General features: G+C 36.0%; 1 protein-coding gene across 5 annotated transcripts in view; it reads right to left on the bottom strand.

Moving 5' to 3' along the window:
• The window catches only part of GPCPD1 (glycerophosphocholine phosphodiesterase 1), a 43,067-nt gene that overhangs the window by 6,746 nt on the left and 15,757 nt on the right, over window positions 1-20,564 (bottom strand). For all 5 annotated transcript variants that reach the window (XM_084285330.1, XM_084285329.1, XM_084285333.1 and 2 more), the window contains 14 exons: window positions 15,017-15,092; window positions 12,984-13,025; window positions 11,624-11,747; window positions 10,275-10,521; window positions 9,030-9,192; window positions 8,807-8,939; window positions 8,520-8,574; window positions 6,793-6,885; window positions 5,137-5,214; window positions 4,308-4,347; window positions 3,480-3,541; window positions 2,061-2,126; window positions 1,339-1,475; window positions 93-228 (listed from right to left, as the gene is read on the bottom strand). In XM_084285330.1, the coding sequence (XP_084141456.1) occupies window positions 93-228; window positions 1,339-1,475; window positions 2,061-2,126; window positions 3,480-3,541; window positions 4,308-4,347; window positions 5,137-5,214; window positions 6,793-6,885; window positions 8,520-8,574; window positions 8,807-8,939; window positions 9,030-9,192; window positions 10,275-10,521; window positions 11,624-11,747; window positions 12,984-13,025; window positions 15,017-15,092 (1,452 nt within the window). The remainder of the gene's footprint in view (window positions 1-92; window positions 229-1,338; window positions 1,476-2,060; window positions 2,127-3,479; window positions 3,542-4,307; window positions 4,348-5,136; window positions 5,215-6,792; window positions 6,886-8,519; window positions 8,575-8,806; window positions 8,940-9,029; window positions 9,193-10,274; window positions 10,522-11,623; window positions 11,748-12,983; window positions 13,026-15,016; window positions 15,093-20,564) is intronic.

The following is a 20,564-nucleotide window of genomic DNA, read 5'->3' as shown; positions in this document are numbered from 1 at the left end:
GCAATTTTGGGTAAAAAATGATGGATTTACAACAATTAGTAATAATTCAATTTAATTTTATTACAGAGAAATACCAGAGCTTGTCAGCTTACCAGCAAGTTTTCAAACTGTGCAAAAGTAATGGCAATTGGAGTTGTACGAGATCTGAGATCCATAAGTTCTGGATAGAGCTTAGATTCTCCTTGGGTGAGAAATAACACCGGATACTTGTTTTGCTTGTGCCGGACCCTGTTATAAAAAACATTTGCAAGCAGGAAGTTTAATAGCAGTGAAATTCAATCTTACTGTTTGAGAATTACTCCCTTTGCTGCATGTGCATTTGAGGGGTGCAACAGGATCATACTGTATTTTCATAGCAAACTATGTGACAAACTTGCTCCAACAGTTTGGCATTGTCAGAGATTAAAACACAGTTAAAGGGAAGCTTGAGTTCATGTTCAACTCTAATCCACACCCACAAAATGTTTACATAAAATTCTTGAAAGCTATCCAAATCTGTAGTTTTCTTAATAGAGCAAAACGGAAATACATGATAAGAATCCATTGTGTTTAATGTACGATACTTAACCTTATTAATGTAATTTTCAAGATGGATAATACCACTTAGGGGCATGAAATGACAGTAGATGGAAACACAGTTCTGGGATTAATGCGTTATATGCTTTCACGCTTGTTTTGTAATTCTTTTATCAGTACCTTGATTTGGTTTTGTCCTATTTATCCTTCCATGGTATTTCATCAGTCTCTCATCAAATGATGTTTCCACTAAGCTTTTTATTCTTAGTGCTCAATCACTTCTTGTTACAACATACTACAGCATCTTGTTAATTCACATATAGCCCAACTGTTTGCTTCCCAGTTATTTCCTATGCTTTTTCTGTGCTGCAATGTATTCGACATTCCACAAGAGGAATTCTTCTTACCAAAAAGAGCCACCATAATTCAAAGCTATTTAATTTCCTGTTCTCTAAAAAAGGCAAATACACAGAAAAAAATCTAACCATTTTTTGTTTGTAAATTAGGCTTCTGTACCCCTTAAGTGTATCTGAAACAGACTTTGTGATACCATAAGAAATACTGACTTTTTTTTTGCTGTGTTAAGACTGAAGCATTCAGAAAGGCACTTGACAAAAATATCTACTTTGACTTCATTTTCCTATTTGATTTTTGTCACAGCTCAGATATCAAAGGGGTCTAATTCCTTGTTTCAATTCCCATCTATTTTTGTGCCCAAATTTTAGGTCTAACTGGAACTTCTTGTTAGTGAATAGTTGGGTATACTTATGTTGAAAGTAAATTTAATCAAATAAAAAAACATATGGTTGCTCCTTAACTTACATTGTACAAATATCTGCATTAAAAGAAGAAAAAACAATTCTTCTTCTTCCAGCATTCATCAGAATTGTTTTTAGAATAATATCTAGAAAGAGGTTCATATCAAAGTAAGTTGACAAGTTGCCATCCCACTGTCCATCCTATTAAAAAGAAAAGACAAGTTTCAGCCATTTTAATTGACGCTTACTAAAATTATTTTAACAAGCTACAATCTCTTTCAACTTCAGCAAAACAAGAACTGAGTTTACAAGTCTGAATCCAGAAGTCACTCCTTCAGTCTCCTGAATGCCAGCTACAGCTCTGCAGGACTGTCTTAGAAGAACAGCTGAATTCTAACAGCATGATTGACTGAAAAATTCAGTCTTCCCACCTAAGGGGAAAGCTGCTATGAAGTCTTCTTTAATTTTGAAGATACAAAGGAAATCCATGAAAGAACATTAAAAAATGCAGAAAAAAAGCAGAGCTGCACTGTGAGCTAAGTCCTGCAAATACAGGACTTAGAATACAAGTCCCATTGCTTTAAGAGCATGCTTGTGTTATGTTCAGTTGCAAAAGCGGTGGCGATATACTCAGTTTTAAAGATAATGGGCCATAAAATAAAAGGGTCACACTAAAATAAAAAAGCTTCTTTGTTTATAGCTCCTAAGAAACTGTCATATCAAATCGCAAGCCTTAGCCATGAACACAGCAAAGTATCAAAGTAAATCTCCTGCACATTCACTTACCCTTTGTTGGCAGATCCATTTTATTTCTATGTTGAAGCCAACGTCTTCAGAAACTGACTCCAGGACCTGCAAAGATTTCATTATGAAGAGACTCCACTGCTAAGGGGGTCAACTAACTACTATTAGGGTAATTACTGGAAGAATACACTGGAATGTAACCCCAATGGTTGCATTCAACTAAATGTTGGTCAACAGTCAACTAAAACCAAACAAACCAGAAAACACAACACCAAAAAACCTTAATACATTTACTTTTTTTCTTCTTCAGTTTAAAGCTAAGAACCACATAAAGTTTCAATAAATTTTCTTTTCAAGATTTGATCAAGTACAAATGTAAGTCAATTCACCTTTAACACTTGAGATAAATGCCCCACTTATACTCCTGAAAAAAGTGTTCTATACTTCTCTAGAAAGCTTTTGTTTAATACAGAAAGTACTTTCAGTAACAATAGTCCTATGTATGAAATCCATGAGCTTACCATTATGATAAGAACAAAAAAGTGAAATGCTTGTAAAGAAAATTTGTAATTATAAGGTGACTAAGTCAAAATGCAGAAGTAACAGCTAATTAAATAAAAAAAATGCTAGATTCTTTAATCCTATGAATATGAAGGTACAGAGAAGAGTAACATTCCCTTTCTCACAGGAAGAAAGTGAACTTTGGAGAGCCAAAATGTGTATGAATTGAACCTCAATAGTTCAGTCCATTACACAGTTCTTTATTATATAAATAATTTATATTAATTCTCACATAAGTATTAACTGGGTACTAATAATCTTTATAGTCCAAATAGAAAGCAGAAAAAAAGCAAAAAAGTCCCTAAAAGACATGCTAAATGAGCAGTCTAGACATTAGGAAGAGAACATGAAGGGGAAACAACAATAGCAGTTCCAGAAACTATGTTGCAAATGGTATCAAGCTATTTGGACAGTAGTTTCTGGGAAAAACAAACCAATTCAAGCCAATAGTTTGCAAATAGTCACAAAGGGAAACATTTTAGATATTCGCTTTTGTTTTCTTTATGTCTGGCTCTGCTACACAGCCAAGACTACACAATGAACTCCCAAAAGTCTTTCCGTGACACAAACTTTAAATTCAGCAAACAACTGTCAATGCATTGAAATGCAATGCCGAGATGGTCAGCCAGCTGCTAAACTGAGCATATCCTGAGCTACACAACTTGGGCTTCTGAATTAAGAGCCTTTGAAGGTATGGAAACTACTGATTTTATGTGCTGGTGAGGCTCCAGTGTGGGGAAAAACAAAACAAAACAAGATTTTCAGTTCCAACACTGATATTGGATGGTTAAAATAATAATTAAAAAAAAATAATGTCCATTGCTACACGAGGAGCACAAAGTAAACTGCATGTTTGCATGTTGTATAATCATCATCTCTTGCTCTACATTCACTGCTTACTCTCTGCAGAGAAGGAAACGGCTGGGTCTCATAAGCAGAGTTTTCTTCTTCTTTAAAAGATGCTGAAAATAAATACAAAATATTGGATTAAAATAGATAGTAACACTCCTAATCCAGCAAGAATTAACTGGCTCAGAACTACAACACCTTTAAGAATGGAAAACTGAACCAGGTTTATCTTTTGATTGTTTAAGATTTCTCTCTAACACTGACATACTCCCAACAATGGTGTTGACAATTCCTGTTCTACCAGCAGGAAAATTTTTTGACGATATTTGTCAAAAGCAGCTTCTCCCATACCTCACTCTCTCAGTCACTGAATCACAGTCAGTAGAAGCAGCCATGCCTTTCAAGGTTTATTACTTTTTTCTTTTCTCACACAAGTAGGATGTGAGAGATGCTTTGCACCATTTTGACGTCCCCATGAAGGAGACGAATTACAGTCTGAGACTTATAGCACAAATAAGATGCCATATAACAGTTAACAAAGTTCTTGTCTGCAATTCTGCAGAGGTGCCAAAACAGCAGAGAAGCATAAAAAAGAAATACTACGGGCAATTACACTTTGAATACTCATCAATATATATTTAGCCATGCAAGCAACTTGAACCCTTCTGTCCCCTCTCTTCCAAGGGAGTAACTCCCATTCAGGTGTTCACTTCCCAGCAAAAAGCTCTACAGACAGCTTAAAACTAAAGTAACTAATTAAGCATTTATGCACTTTCAGGAAAAAGCCACATACAATTAGAATAAGTTACTGCAATTATTGACTATGTATCATTACATCGTAATAAATTAACCCCAAGACTCTTGCCAACAAGTACGCACCATTGTGATCTTTAACTTTCAGGGCAGTCACATGAGCCAGCTAAAAAGCATCAAAATAATAAAATTAACAAGTGTTCCACCCACAGAGATCTTATTACAAGTACAACACAATTTCCTTCTGATTTTCTTTTTAAACTTTAATTATCATCATCTATTTATTTTTAAGTTTAGAGGTTCATTTACAGACACAGTGGAATTAACTGGAAGAAACATCATTCTTGGTTAAGCCAGCTGCTTCCTTGACTGAGCACAGGTATCTTCTCAGCTTGGTCTTCAGTGGACCAGTCTTATCCCTGATCCCCTTTTATGTAGGCAGACAATTTCTATTTGGAAGACACAGTGATACCCAATTAAATTAAATTGAATTAGTTCTGGCCAGTTTGTCCAATCCAGACTGTTGAACCATGGACCCTTCCTAAACCCCTACATGCACCTCCAAGGAGGAAGCCAACATCATCTCGATCTCTCTTGTTAACAGGGAAATATAAGAACTATACAGACTTGGTGAAGGGTATCTTTCTTCCACAGCATTGGCTTTAAATTAACCCTACCAACACTTTTTCTTTTTCTTTTTTTTTTTTTAAACATGAATGGTAGCATAATAAGGTGGATCTATGCAAGTTGTTTGGATGCTATTTCTAGAAAACCTTAGTAATGATATTTATTCAAGCTGTAATGATGGTACAAGAGTACTATGCTTGAAATGAACTACCTGTTCTACTTGTACTGCTTTTAAAGCTTGTGTTCTCCCACACGATGTGCAGTTACTCCAAAAATCAAAGCTACAAATCCCACACCCGGTGTATCAAACCAGAAAAAGTAACAATACCTTCAATAACTGCAGTTGATCAAATGTGAGCTCTTTGACTGCAATCTCAAACAACTCCAAAGGCTCTGTATCCAGTTTCTTTGAAGAGAAATAATACACAATGAAGCATCATTGAAAAGTACTAAAAATTCATATACATTTTTAATATGTTAATATGAAAAGCAATTAAAATTCAATTCAATTCATAATTATTTATCCAATGTCTCTGAAGCTTATACAGAGACAAGTGTCCTGGTAAAACTGAGACAACCCTCCCCCCTTCAAGAATCTATTGCCAAAAAAAATACACAGCTATCAACATGGTTTTCACTTCCTTTCTTTCACTATGAAGAAATTCATACTCAACAAGACAACACTGATTTGCTGTGTAAGTACTTCCCTTTCCAGAACTGCTCAAACCCAAGCTTGCCTCTGCACTGTGGTTGAGAACAAATATTCTGGGATCAAGGAAAATACACAACAGACCAAAAGAAAGAATAACTCTGTGTTTAAGTCACCAGCTCTTAGACCTATGTTTCTCTCATTATTAAAAAGTATTATGTCACCATAAAAACATTCAGTTTTGATGCTTCATAAAACTGTGTTATTTAAAAGGTATTGTGCATGTCTGGTCAGAGCACCATTTAAGGAACAATTATCCATATGCAGGAATAACAGTACTGTTCACTGCTTATGTTATCCTACTCTCAATGCTTACAAAAACAGCAGAAAAAGAGTTTTGATTGAAAAAAGTAACTACTGCAACAACTGATAACTTGAGCTAGGAGAGGAACAAGTCGCTTTCAAGTCCTGTTTTCCTGCTCCTAGCACATCTGTTCTAACTCCTTTCCTTCTGTCCCACTAAGCAAACCAAAGCAGTTCTTCAGCCCCACTTACTGTCCCCAGAAGGCACGAAGTACACTGTTTACCTCACAGGTAAAGGAAAGATCAAATGCAGGAGGAAAAGGGATTCAAGAAATAATGAGAAAAATTAATGGAAACCTAGCCATCTGTGGTTAATCCATTTTTTCACAATGTTTCTAAATCAAGGAGAAGATTAATTTTTCTTCCAATTTTCTGCTTTCCATCCACTGGCCACTAGTGGGATACAAGGTAGACTCTGGTTTAAGCTAATGTGCATTTATGAATACATAGCACTATACTTGTCCTAAATGATTAAGTACCAGCAGGGGTGAGAAGTCATGTTGAAAATCACATCAACTCTCCCTCGAAAACAACAAAACAAAATCAAATCAGAACAAAACAAGAACCCACAAACCAAACCCAACCCACAAACAAACAAAAAAAGAACCAGAAGATCTTACTCTGAGAATCTAAAGGGGTTGCATGAGGTGCTTCTGAATTCAGTGAAGTTGTGTGCATTTTTCTTTCAAACCATTAATAAACAAAAGCCAAATAACTGCATTTTACATGTAAAGAGATACAGATCATGCATCTGAAACACTGTTGCTACAACATCAAAAGGAGGAACTGAACTTCCCAGCCGTACTTTATGCATACAGTAACACTACGTATTTCCTTTCCTTGATTTCCCAGCATTATTTCTATGAGACCTTATTTCTATGAGTTAAAAAAAAAAAAAAAAAAGTAGTTTCTGGATTGGTCACACCAAGATAAAAATACAGATAAAAAAACAGATATGATCATCATCCTTACCTTTTTCATTGCCATGCAACATGTGAGATCATGGTAGACAATAGGCACATGATCTTTAGAAAGGTGTACATCGAACTCCACATATGCTGCTCCCTACAGAAAACAAAAAACACATTGACAACTGAACAAAACAAAAATCCATTAACAGTTGATGCACAAGGGCTCGAGAAGTGCAGAAAACTCAGAGGACAAGTTTCCAAATATACACAGGTCCTGGACATCTATCAGAAGTTGTATGCAATACTGGTTGTTACTAGTCACATCTTACTCAAAAACTGATTAAAAATAGGGAAAACAAAAACAAAATCCAGAAGAACAGAGCAGCAGCATTATAACAACTGCAAGAGTAGAAATTTCTACATCCAGTGTTCTTCTATTATTTTCAGATGTATGTTATTTTCTGTTAAGCTTAAAAAGGATGAAAGATTAAACAAGAGCTCTAAGTATAATCTTTATGGATTTGAAGGCCCAGAAAGAACGAGAAACACACAGAAACAGTTTTTGACTTATTTTGACTGTCTCCAAATCATTTCTTTCTTAGCAGAAATATTTTTGTAGCAGTGGCTTCTAGTCTTCTCATTCCACAAATAATTAGAAGTATTTTTTCTGGTGATGTTATTTTACAGTAAATTTCTGCCTCAACATACTTTCTGCAGGCTTTTTAAAAGCGTCTAGAAACCCGCTGTATCTACTGGGAAATTAAAAAATATTATTTAAACAGATCATTTCATAACTGTAGTTTTCATTTGCTCTCCAGTCATTGCATGGTCCAGACACTGTATTCAAATTCTACTCCACCTCCAAAATGAGACTCTACAGGCATTACAGTGTTCAAGAATAAGAAGTCAATAAATATAAAGGGATGGCAGCAGCAGAGTATGAATAACTACAAAGGATGTCTGGTAAGATTCCACGCTAGTGGATTCTTCTGGTACTGTTATAGTACCAGGGAAGTCTCCAAAACCTACAAGTTAAGCAGCACGTGATCTCATAGCAGCATCTTAATATGACTGTAACCACAGCTGTTCAGTGAAAACAGGAGCTACACAAGGAATGTCTGAACGTGCTCCATAGGACTGACTCCAGCTACTCTGCCTCACTGCCTCTTCATCAAGGTTGATCTTATCACAGATCACTTCAATAACAAATTTTGGAAGGGATAAAATCAACGATAGAGGTCACAGAATTTAAGCATCAGAGGAGTATATCTCCAAATTCAGTATCCCTCAAGACTTTTAAGATCCCAGGAGTCAAAAATCTTCATTTTAACAACCACTGGAACAAAGGACGGTTTTATTCTAAGAACTTATTCTTAGAACTGAAGTCCCTTTTTTGCAAACCAGTTTGAGGTACTCTGCAGTCCCTGAGTGAGACCTTTGCTGCCCTAGAGTATGCTGGCTCTAGAAAAGCCAGACTTCAATCATCTGTTCAAAATTATTCAGTCTCTGCATGGCTGAAGTTAAAATTCTTTCTGTATTAGAATAACACCAGAATATGTTGGATGGAAAGGGTTTTTAAGGAAAATTAAAAATGAAAGTTTAAACTAAGCTATTTCTTCTTTTCCTATTTCTCAGGGAACTTCCACAGCTTCGTAATTTGAAGCTTTTTTCTTTTTTTATTAATCAACACACTTAACATATATTGTACTGAATCTTGAAAACTAAACATACAAGCCACACTAGTTTTAACCATACAAGTACTGTGTTCATGTAAATGTGTGTACGTACATGACTTGCAGCATTCCTCAGAGAAGCGATCGTGTTCTCTTGAACTTTAGCAAGTCTGAAATAACAGCAAAGGAAAAAGTTTTATTAACGGCACTATGAAGTTCATTGAAGCAACAGGAACATAAATTGGAAGTCTTTGTTCTGTGGAACATTCACGTTTAACATTGAAGAGAGTTAAAACAGTTATGTGTTGTAGCTTTTAATTTGAAACCAGCTGCTTCCTCAGTTGGTATCCATGAACCCAAACATTAAATAAAACCAACAGATTAAAAGACAAATGAACTTACTTAGCTGTTGTTGTAGAATTTCCTGCTCCCCTGTGTCCAACATCTAGAGTTGTTCTTGGTTTCCAGTATTTTGCATATGAGGCCTTCATATCACAAGTGTATCCCTGGATTGGCTTAATAATGATGTAGTCCACTACAAGGAAAGACACCAAATGCTTCACATGTCAACAGATAACGGATGACTTCCAGTGAAGTTATCTACGTCTGATTGCATCAACTGTACCTCGAACTTTTCCAATTGTCTTCCTTGGATTTCTGCCCATGATAGCAAGTGTAAGAATTCCAGCACTCTTTCCACATTCTGCAATTGTGGATGACAGGAGGCAGGCAGAACCTACATGACCTGGGAGCTCATCATCTTGCAGTACTTTCTCACTTAAATCTTCCTAAAAACACAAAGAACCAAAACACCTACTGTTATATGTGGGTAAGAATACTAACCAACTCTGCTTTCTCCTGGAAGCCTTGGTCCTCAGCAAAACATACAGTCACTAATATAATGAAATCTCCCATGTGTTACAGAAAACACAAGTTTCAGACCAAAATTTTTCATACAACTATGTTGCAAGTTACAAATAGGAATACGAAATTGTTGTTTGAAATCTAGAAAACCACGTACATTAATCTTTGAAAAAACTTAGATACGACAACCTTTTCAGACCAAAAATGCCATGCATGGAATATACTCTCTTCTAAAATACCCAAGTCACACTTCAAACAAAGTTCAACTTAAGTAATATGTAAGTTTAGAAGAGCTCTGTACTCATTTGCAGAGAAGGAAGACACCTACTAGCAAACAGAACAGGCACTTGGTCATTGTTAATTTCAGGAACTATGTAGCAACTTTACAATTGTGACTCTAAGTGATTTAAAGGCATTTTTTTGACCAAAGAGAATGCTTAAAACTTTCTTCTCCATAAACAGTATGAAAAGACCAAAGTTAGTTTTGTTAAAAGCTATCAATATTTAACTTTTCTTGAAATGCTTTGAGTGCAAAGTAAGTAGCAAATGAAGTAGCGAGAATCTGCAGTTTTAATTTGTACTAATTACTGCACAGATTTTTTTTGTAACTTAAAATCAAGATGAAATAGTTGTATTTTAACCAGTCCCTATATGCGCTGTTAAAATTCAGAGAGGATAAGCAGAACTCACCCCTGTTAAAGGATAAAAATCAAGCTAACCGAATTATATACAGTACTGCACACTAAGATTTGAGTCCAATTTGTACTAACTATTCTCAAGAAGGCAAGAACGTGAAACTTTGTGTCATATTGAGACAATTCAAAAACAAAAATCTGTACAATGGTGCATCAGCAAACAGACTCCTGAACCGTTTACACAAGTAACATCCCAAAGATCAAGCTGATCACTTTGCAGGCTGATGCCATCAGTGGAATCCTCAAAGTAATCGACTCCTTCAACTCCAGAAGGCAGACTGGAGTTGCTTCGAAGTGGTAAAGCGACATACCTCGAAAAAATCAAAGATTAATTCCAAGTTATCAGGCTCCATGGTTTGTATAGTATATTCTATCCATCGATCTGGCTGCAAAGCGTAACCACAGTCTGGTTGAGAGTGTCGGCATTTATATTCATTGTTGGTTATTAAGGAGAACTCCACAGTGTTTGCCATTTTTTGAGGAACAGTAGGGGATGTTTTTTCTTGGCCCTCGTCATCATCCTCATCTTTCTCCAGGCCTTCTAGAGTCAACTTTACTCTACCCGATCAGAAATACAAAACAAATGGTTAACTTACAGGCGTGTCTTCAGAAACACTGGGGAATTAGAAAGCAGCTTGAGCAGAAACCCATACAACACAAGAAGTCTTCTTGACACCACCAAGTACAGAGAGCTGTGCATGCAGCAGGCCCTAACAAGAGTAGGATTTGGGAACCATTGCTGTCTAAATCCTATTTCAGTCATGTTTAAGTGCTCAATTACCTCTAGTATTGATTACTTCTAATATTGGAACGTGGGTAAATGGGAGAACTATACTAATAGTCAGAGTATGAGTGCCAACACTACCTACAAAAGACACAAAGCCTTCACCATGCGGTAAAACTCTATATGCTGGGATAAAGCTTAGCAACCAGAGAGTTCCAAAAAAAAAAAAAAAAAAAAAATCCACACAAGAAGGGGAAAAGGTGGGGAGGTTGGAAGAGAGAGTGAAGACAAGCTCCAGATCGCAGAAATTCAGACACAGAAGGAGAACAAACACCTGGGTCAATAAACAAAGAACAAAACCAAACACAACAACAGTACAACTCTCCTTCCCCAGCTTTCACATCCAAGCTAGTCCTTTGGAGAAGTTATGACAACGGAATAAAGAAAACTCCCTGAAGTGTATCAGACCACTACCTAAGAATGCTACAGTTCTAGCCAAGAAGCAGGAAACAAACATCAAGACAAAGATGGAGTAAATATTTGTGAAGGATGCCTGTTCAACTTCTGCCAACACAATCACTTCATACATTTTTGATAGCCCGGAAGTCAACTAGCAGAATGTCAAGAGTTGAAAAGTATTAACTCAGCAGTGAGACCAGAATAGTTTTAACTATTTGAATTCCTTTGTTGAAACAGAAGACCTTTGATACTATTTCAATAATAAGATGAGGAAACTGATATACCACTAATCGAATATTAATCACTGCATTTTTACAAAGCACTTAAATACCTGGAAATTGGCCTAACAGCACAGCCCTACTAGTAACCATAATGCTAAAAGGCTAAATTCATTAAGAAAAAAAGAACCAAAAGGTACTGACAATTAACATGAGGTAAATTGCTACTAAAGATTACCAAAGATGAGCAGGCTCTTACCTAAACCTTGATGTTTTAAATTTCTTCTTTGTTATCACTACAGGGGGTTTCTCAGAATAATGCAGACGCAACCTGATTTCTGTTTGACAGGTCAGCCACCCAGCATCCACAGTTTCAATACCATCTGTCAAAGAATAAGCAACAAGAATTAGAAAGACAACTTAATAACTTGTTTCACTTTCTAAAAGAAGATCTAAACAGCTTAATGTAACTATAGTTCCTCTGACACCACCTTCTAGCCAATCCTCCTTTATCTACAGCTTTATTCAATAGTATTTCCAAGGCAAATGTTGAGAGCATCCTTTCACCTCTTTTTTCTGAGCTAGCCAGAACAAGCAACAGATGCTGCAGTTGCTCACTGGCTTTTAAGGTAAACAAATAGGAACACTGATCCTTCCCAACTTCATGTGGTCACTGTCTGAAGAAGAATACTAAGTATTCCAGTATTCATTTTTATTTATGGTATTAACAGCTAAGTAAATCTCTACAGGTACATGAAACCATCCCATATCCAGGGATCTCTCAATACATGGATGAACACTGACAAACTCTGCAGACTCATAAGCAACTTCAGACTGTTTCAGTTGAGATACAGATGTCAAATTAGCTCATAAGCAAGGGCAATGAAACAGTTTAAGCATGCAAGACAAAATATAGTAACAGATAAAATAGGGAAAAAGCAGAGAGGAAAACCCTCAACCATCAGGAGAAGGAAAGCCTACAAAGACAGCATAAGCTGCCAGACTACATGCCAAAGTAGACTCTGCAGTTTCAAGTAATTGCTAGCAAAATGTATCCTTGGATGATAGGAGAAAAACTGAAAAACTTGAAGCCAAGATGTATGAAACATGACAAAGAGTTAACTCAGGTGCCAAGGGGTTGAACATTAAGGGAGAGGTGGGTTCTAACAGACAAAAGCAAGACACATCCATGCACAAGAACATGAGGTTTTGGCAGTTATGTGCTCATCTGATGAAGCACATTTTTGTACGTTTTGTCTAAGTGACATTCTTCTAGTCAGGAAGAGTTCTTTCTAAGGCTAGTTTTAAAGAGAAAGCTAACAGCCTATTCTGCCTTTCCAAAAATACATGCTTATAATTTAAAGTTTACAAATTCTGATCTTAAACACCAGTACGCTGATAATCTTTAAGCTCATCTTAGATGTGTTTTATTAACGTTAGGAGTTACAGCCTGAGCGTGTTCACAAATGCTAGATATAAAACCAACTGTACAAGCCGAAGAAGCAATCACAAGCAGAAAACTCATGTTTAAAACAAACTAAGCATTTCACAATATTTTTCAACTACAATGTTTCATCTTGTTAACACGTATACAGTAAAGATGAATTTATCTCACTTACTATGGATTCCAAAGTATCCATCGTCAATGGTCATTTCATTTTCTAGAATTGAAAGGAGGGGAAAAAAAGCATGAAAGATTCTTATTAGCATGCATACTAAAAGGAATCTTTGCCAAGTTAAATTCTACCTTTCCACTTCATTACCAAAACGTGTGTCTAATAAAAAGTAGGAAAAAGTGAAACAAACAAGCATGTTGATTGCAACCTACTATAAAGTTTTTTCCAATTTTGTGCTTTTTCTACAGGAAAAACCTATCAACACACGAAATGCCTGTGTTACCTGAAGTAATCTGAACTCAGAAAAAGCAAGAAGGCTGTGTAGTTTTGCAGTTTGCTCATAACATCTCTGTCCTACTAGAATCTAAAATGCTTGTTAGTGTCCAAGACATTCAAGTTTCTTGCAAACTTACAAGAAAGCTGTTCTCCTGCACATTTAAAGCTTCTAAATCAAGCGAGTCTTTCGATTCTGTCCAGCCTGCTTATTCTGTCCATGTGAGAGAAACCCTATCCTAGGATGAAAGACTCAAAATGCTCCACAATTCCTTTCATCCTTACCCTCTGCAAAGTTTTAGTAACTAAAATCTTTATGCGCTAAGCAATTCATCAACGTTAACAGAATTGCAGCAATCTGCACAAACTACAAGTTACTCAAAACAAACTTTAAGAAAATGTTGTCATTACAGCCATGAACCCTATCCTTTTCTAGGAAGAATCATAGTCCTGCCCTCCATTTTTAAAAACCATTAGGCAACAATTCAGGATCATAATGACCAAGTGCTAACATCCTGGTTTTGCTGCATTTTCTTAAAAGACTGCTTATGAAGAAAGCCCCTATTTCATACGAACAGATCCTGGGTAAAGTTAGCTTCTGTGACAAAAGTTAACTTAAACTCCATGGTCCGTTAAAAAAAAAAAATAAAAAAAAATGCATCTTTAACCACAGAATTCTGCAGAGGCTATTTTTGACATTAATCAGTTACTAAGGAGACAAAAAGCACTGAGTGGTACTCAAAAAAAAAATAAAAAAATCCTAACTGCATGAACGAAGTTATCTGAATTGAGAGAAATTCTTAACCCTAACAGAGGGTGGGCTGCTTCCCTAATTAGGTCCTTAGGAATATAAAAACATCACTTTGTTACAGGAACACCAACACTTAACTGCACTAATTTAAATTAAGTTAACCCCCCCAAAACAGTGATCATGGCACTATTCACTATTTACAGCTTCTTTAATACAAGCTGCTTTCTAAAAGAAGTATTCTTTCAATGAATCAGAAGATACTCAATAGATGTATACTTTTAAGTGTGGAGAAAATAACATTTTTCATATCCTAGAAGAGACAAGTGCTTAAAACATGCCATCCTATAGCAGCATATCTGAATTACAAGCTACATTCAAAGGTTATTTCAAACACTCTTAACAAAAAAAATAAAAAAGCAAAGAAACCCATATTTTCCCATCTCAGAAAAGCATTAGAAACTTGTACACAAGTCTGCATGCCACCCTTTCTTCCAGCAAAATAAATTTCTGCTAAATTGCCGGGTAAATTAGCTCATTCATGTCTCTTTTTACATGAAGCCATTCATTTAAAGAAGCCTAATTAAAAAGTTTTGCTTTAAAAATTTACTGGTGGAATGGTATTTAAACAAAAACAGTAGTGAATTCACACCCTCCCCCTCCCCACATTCTCTGGAAATGAAAATATGGATCCTTAGTCTCAAAGAATTAAATTACAAAAAACTATTACTTTAAAAGTTCATGAAAACAACCCACATGATCTTAAGGATGGCAGCAAAAAATTTTACACCCACTCAATTTTTAAGCCACTTACAGATATATATATATATATATACACTTTTTTTTTTTTTTGAGAGTAAGGTCCATGTTGTGCAAAAAAAAAAATGTTTATACCTCCAACACAGTAATATATTTAAGTATTTTAAAGCTTTCATTATCAATCCCTCTAAACCAATGTGCAGCATATTAGCAATCTTATGCATATGCCTCAAACAGATGCAGTTGATGCCCATACCTAAAGGGGTAATTGATCGTGGTTGTAGATGAGTCTCCCACGTGTGAACTATGACTTCGCAGGGACCATCGATAGTCTGTAATTTAAAAGTTAAATGTCTGCAATAATTTCTTTTGTTATATCTGATTTTCTACCCATGAATCTGTTTGGGATGGTTGTGAACTAAACTTATAAATTTAAGAAAGAAAAAAAGAACAGGACAGAGAAAGAGAATGAAAGAGAAAGAAAGAAAGAAAGCAAGAAAGAAAGCAAACAGGTCAGGCTTGGTTCTTACCCCCTTACAACTTACTACCTGATGTGTCACACTACATATGACAAAACTTGAAAAAGTCCAACAGGATGGAGACATTAAATGGAACGACTAAATCTTTGCTGCTTATAGCTACTCCGCTGAACTAGCATAGTCTCCTTCGAATACAAAAAAGCATCTCTGAACTCATTACGTGCATTTTCTACTCCTGCAGCAATTTATAAGAAGAATTCACTTAAGCCACATCTCTGAAATTCTCAACAGCACCCAGCATCTATTCATGCAGTTAGGAGCTGCTGGGGTGGTTTCTCCCTCACAATTTGCTCAAATAATTCCAAGTCTATCTAACACAGTTATTCTACTTGTGGTATATATAGAACAAGTTAGCTACCATCCAATTAAAGCAGAAATGGAATTTTACTGCCTCAGAAGGAAAAACACACTGGCACAACGCAATCAGCCAGCAGTGAAGCTCCCTGCAGACTGTTCTGTTCGAAGCAGGATAAATTAGATTCTTCCATTAAAAATTAGTTTTGTTGACAATTGTAGTCTATACTTAAACAGATGAACAGAACAGTAGCTCAATCTCTTTTTTCAAAACAGTACCACTTGAAAATGCTTTCCAGGTTAAAACTTTCAGGCAACCAGTGCTTAACAACAGACAGAATATGCCTGAATCCCAGCTCAGTCACCTTCGGAGGTTGTCAGGTTTCCCTAACATGGTGTGGAGTCATTAAAAATGCCATCAAGTAGCTGAAGAATTTGTCCTTTTTGTGCTTTGGGCCTAAATGGCTCAATTTCAGAAAGACTAGCTACTACTGCCTACCTGAGTCATATCGACTTCAATGGCAACTTGTCCCAGTACTTCAGGTTCTTGTTTAAACAGATTTCAGATCAACACGCACACCCAGACATGATTCCAAGTCAGCAGATCCGGGTATCTGAATACTTTGTTGTCTTACAGCCCACTAAGTAAATTCTTTATCAACTGATGGTATTTCTTGACCATCAAACACATTTAACCTACTATGGTTTGGTTTTGTAAGAGCAAGTGCCAAAGGTTTGAGAAGTGCTCAGGAGGAAGGGTTGGCTTTTAGCTAAGATTCAGAGTGCAGACTGATTTTTCTAGTGATTTCAGAAGTGTCCATACTTAACAGTCACGTCAGGAGAAAACACAAATGTTTAAAGTTCTGCTTTAAAGATATAATACAGATAAATATGCATAAAATAAGATGGTATTATTGTTTTCATTGATTCCTGTTACAGGGTAATTTTAATCCTTTCCTCTGCTGTTGCCACAATACTCGTTCTTATGGACTTGTAGGAAAGCTCAGAAGTTTTTCCCCTCCCATTTTTCACAGCAGATCCACGCTTGTGTATAGAATTCCCATTTTCAAAGCTGAAATCTGTGTTTGCTAGCAGAGTGGCTACCGTTTCCTAACAGCACATAAGCCTGCAAGTTCTCCAACAGCAGGTCCCATAAACACATGCAGAACTTGCAGTTTGCAAAGCTGGGGAATGAAAATCTGTCCTAGCATGCATTAGGCTGTTTCCTATAAAAAGGCAAACAAAAGCTTCTACTTGTAGAAACAATCAACATATCATATTAAAATATAATAACAGCTTATTTCTGAAAGGATAAATACACTACTGTAATTCCACATTTCACTTTTATGTTAAAAAAATTAAGAATCAAAATCTGAGTAATGTTATTCCAACAATAAGCACAACACACTGGATATAGTTAAAATTTCACCCCCTGGAAGAGATACAGTGAGCTGATTATGCATTTAATCCCAGAAACCCTCAATTTCCATACTAAAAACAAGGAGGTAAGCAAAACTACCTAGAAAAGAAGCGCAATGGATTAGCAAGTGTGAGCAGATGTGACTGAGAGCTCTCTCACAATCCCTGGATTTTGTGCCTATATGAATTTAAATAACTGCAACTGTTTTCATTACACATTAGTCATTGTTCCAGTGATGTTAGAATACTGATGCAATTTCAGCAATATATACCAACATTAGTCCTGTCCAGACCAGCCTGTAGCAAATGATGATGTGTCATCAACATTTATTGCATGGTATTGTTCCCTAAAAAGCCAGCCTCTGCTAGGACAGCCTTTAGAGGACAAGTACCCAAGTGTCACACCAAGCATCCCTGGGGGCAGTACACAGAGATTATACGGAGTGGCACTGTATGTCATGAACTCCTCTCTACCAACACAGAGAATTTATTTTAAATCAGGTCCATAGAATTATAATCCTTGATCTTTGACTGACCATTTGATGCAATTTAAAAAAGCTATGAAAAGACTTAAAGGAATCTTCTAAAAAAAGTCTTCGCACACTGTCAGGGGCTGGGGACCCCCCAGTAAGTCATGAGACGTTTTGAAATGCAGGGTAAAAGGCCTACATAACATGAGGTGGCTTCCAGAAGTTCAAAGCAGTCTGATGAAGTGCTTGGGTGCTCAGTACAATTGAAAAATTAAGGCACTTCTTTGGATGTTTAAATGACAGTTTAGGAGGCCAGTGCCAAGATTCCTGATCCGAGGCAACACAACAGAGTAGACACTAGGAAAAACAAGGTGAGCTTAAAAATCAAAACAAAACAAAATAAACAAAGACCACAACGACATTTAACCAATTGCACTTTACAGCTAACTTCTTGAAACTCTATTGCAGGAGTGGATATTGATGTGCCTCAAGAACAGGTCAGAGCTAAATGAATTAGACTTCACTGCCTGTGGTGGATTTCTGACAGAAACACCTCCAGATTTCAGTACCAAATAAGAGACAATAATTAAGCAAAAGACCAATGAAACAACAATAGCCGTAGACTCAGCGTCACTTAATTCACAAGGCAACAGCACCTCTAAGATACTTCAAGCAGCAGCTGAATACAGCCTGCTACCTCAGCGTACTCACAGCAGCAGTGCTCCTCTGTTATCAGCAGATTAACCACCAGTTATCAGCCTGGCAACAGGTTTTCTAAGGCACTTTGCTACTAGAGAAATTACTGGGCCTAGACCTAAATTTCACCCTGATTATTATATTCCAAGCACTAGATGGATTTGACGTGTTTGTATTTCAGCAAAAATGCAAGTCTTATTTAAAATATCTATAGTAAAGCAGTATTCTTACACATGTGAGACGTTCACCAATACAATTTTTAAAATCCCACTACACACACACATAGCTACTGCACATTTCCTTGAAAGAAATAACCCTGAACTTCCATGCTTGCTTACTGTTGGAAAAACAAATATAGAACACAGCTAAACAGAATAAGGTATTGACCTTACTAACGTTTTCAAACATATCACACAAACAGTACATAAAACGTTCTCCTCAAACATACGCTATCCACAAGATTTAAATTTGAAGCCAGGTAAGCAGGTTGTTGGTGTTTTTCTCCCTCTTTCAATCAAACAGAACCTATGTTTAGAATAAAAGATTGTAAGACCATCACAGTAAGGTAATTGGTACTGGACTTTGCTTAAGACAAAAACAAACCTGGAGCAAACCAGTTGAAATTACTGTCTTGTTTCACCAAATCCTTTATTTAGTTTTCTTTTGAAAGTCTTAGGATGACTCATATAATCATTAAAATGTTCACAATGTTAGAAACTCTTAATATTCAAGAATTCAAGACTTGTACAGATATTTTAGTAAGGTATTTTTTATGTATAAGTTCATTTATTTGTACTCCTATTTCTAAATATTCTATACATTTCTATGTTAAGTATAAAATAATGCTCTATTTATGTAACCACAATCATGTTAACATCAAAATAGTTTACTGCCAACCAGCCAAACTTCCCATGACATTGTACTACCCTTCAAGCAAAATAGTAACAGAGATCAGATCAGGTGACAACTTTTTTTTTTTCATGTGTGAAAAATACTCTTTATTTGTTGTTTCCAAAACGTGAATTGTTGTATTTATTTTCCCATCTAGTCTGTAGTAACATTTTGGATATGGAAACGATCATTTCTCTGTGTAAACATGCACCACCCCTACTTGGCCAACATGCACCCATGCTGATGTGATCATCTCAAGCACCTTCAAAGATGCAGTTGTTTCAGAAAGGAAGGATATGATAACTTAAAACAGATCTATCTTCAACATTGCTTAATCAATTATGTCGTGTAAAATTGACATATGCAGACTTCAACACGTATTTAAGTCTACACATAGTTAAGTTATCAAACTACAGACCATGACATATAGAATTGCACTAATAAAATGTTAGCAGTGTTTGAAGGATCATATATTGCAAGCTTATCCAATTTAGAAGATAAATCACATGCAATTCAAACACATTTATTGAAATAAAAATATTGAGAATTTAATTTAGAAGGATCTTATCCTTAACAGGGTTGTTAATGCTGAAGTCCTCCACAGACTCATTTGCATTCTAGGGTATATTACATGCCTGTTAGAATGAAGAGACCCTGCTTTTTCTTTGTTCTTCAAAAAAATTACAGAAAGGAAAACACTGAGGGCAAAGACCCCAACTACAAAATAATGTATTTTATGAGAAAAGGTTCTGTGGTACTGGATACTTAACAGGTACAGGTTAGAGACTGCTAAGCAGATAACCATGTACCCTGGCAATTCACATACTTGGTTTTGTAGGGTGTTTTTTTTTTTTTAATTATTTTTTTAAATATAGGAGCTCTTTATGCTGTTATTCCATAAAATTCATACTTACCTTGGCAGACTCTGCATCACACGGTACATAAAGCGTGCACGATACAGAGCACCTACTTAAAGAAACACACTCACCAATACATATTGTGAACTTATTCAACTGTTAAAACAGAAACTGTGTTGTCTGTGAGCACTTTTTCTGCAATCTTTTCTAAGTGTGGTTATCCTAAGGCGGTATTGCTTACATTTTAAGCCTATAGGCATTTGTGAGAAAGATGAGTCCAACCAATCTACTAGGCCATAAAATCTGACCTACTTTTGGCCTCAAAAAAAAAAAAAAAAAAAAAAAGCCACCAGAAAACAAACCAAAAACTATTATTGGCCTTCCCTTCTTTTACCTCAAAGTAACAACGCAAGTATCAGTTTCAGATTAGACTGTTTCACTTGCCATAATAAAAAGCAGAACAGTTTCAAGTTCCATTTCAATTAGTATCCTTCACTGAGAATTTTCATGACACCTCCATTAACACTTCAGTGAAAGAAGGCTGAGTTCAACTGACAAAAGCTTCCAAGCTTTTCAATAATTTAAAATATTAATATATATATATATAGACCAGCTTATTCCACAACTCCTCTGCATGT

The sequence above is a fragment of the Netta rufina genome (genome assembly GCF_964035555.1).
Source record: "Netta rufina genome assembly, chromosome: 3".
NCBI classification, from domain to species: domain Eukaryota; kingdom Metazoa; phylum Chordata; class Aves; order Anseriformes; family Anatidae; genus Netta; species Netta rufina.
The sequence above is the reverse complement of the archived record's forward strand: the minus strand, read 5'-3'. Positions and strand labels throughout refer to the sequence as shown.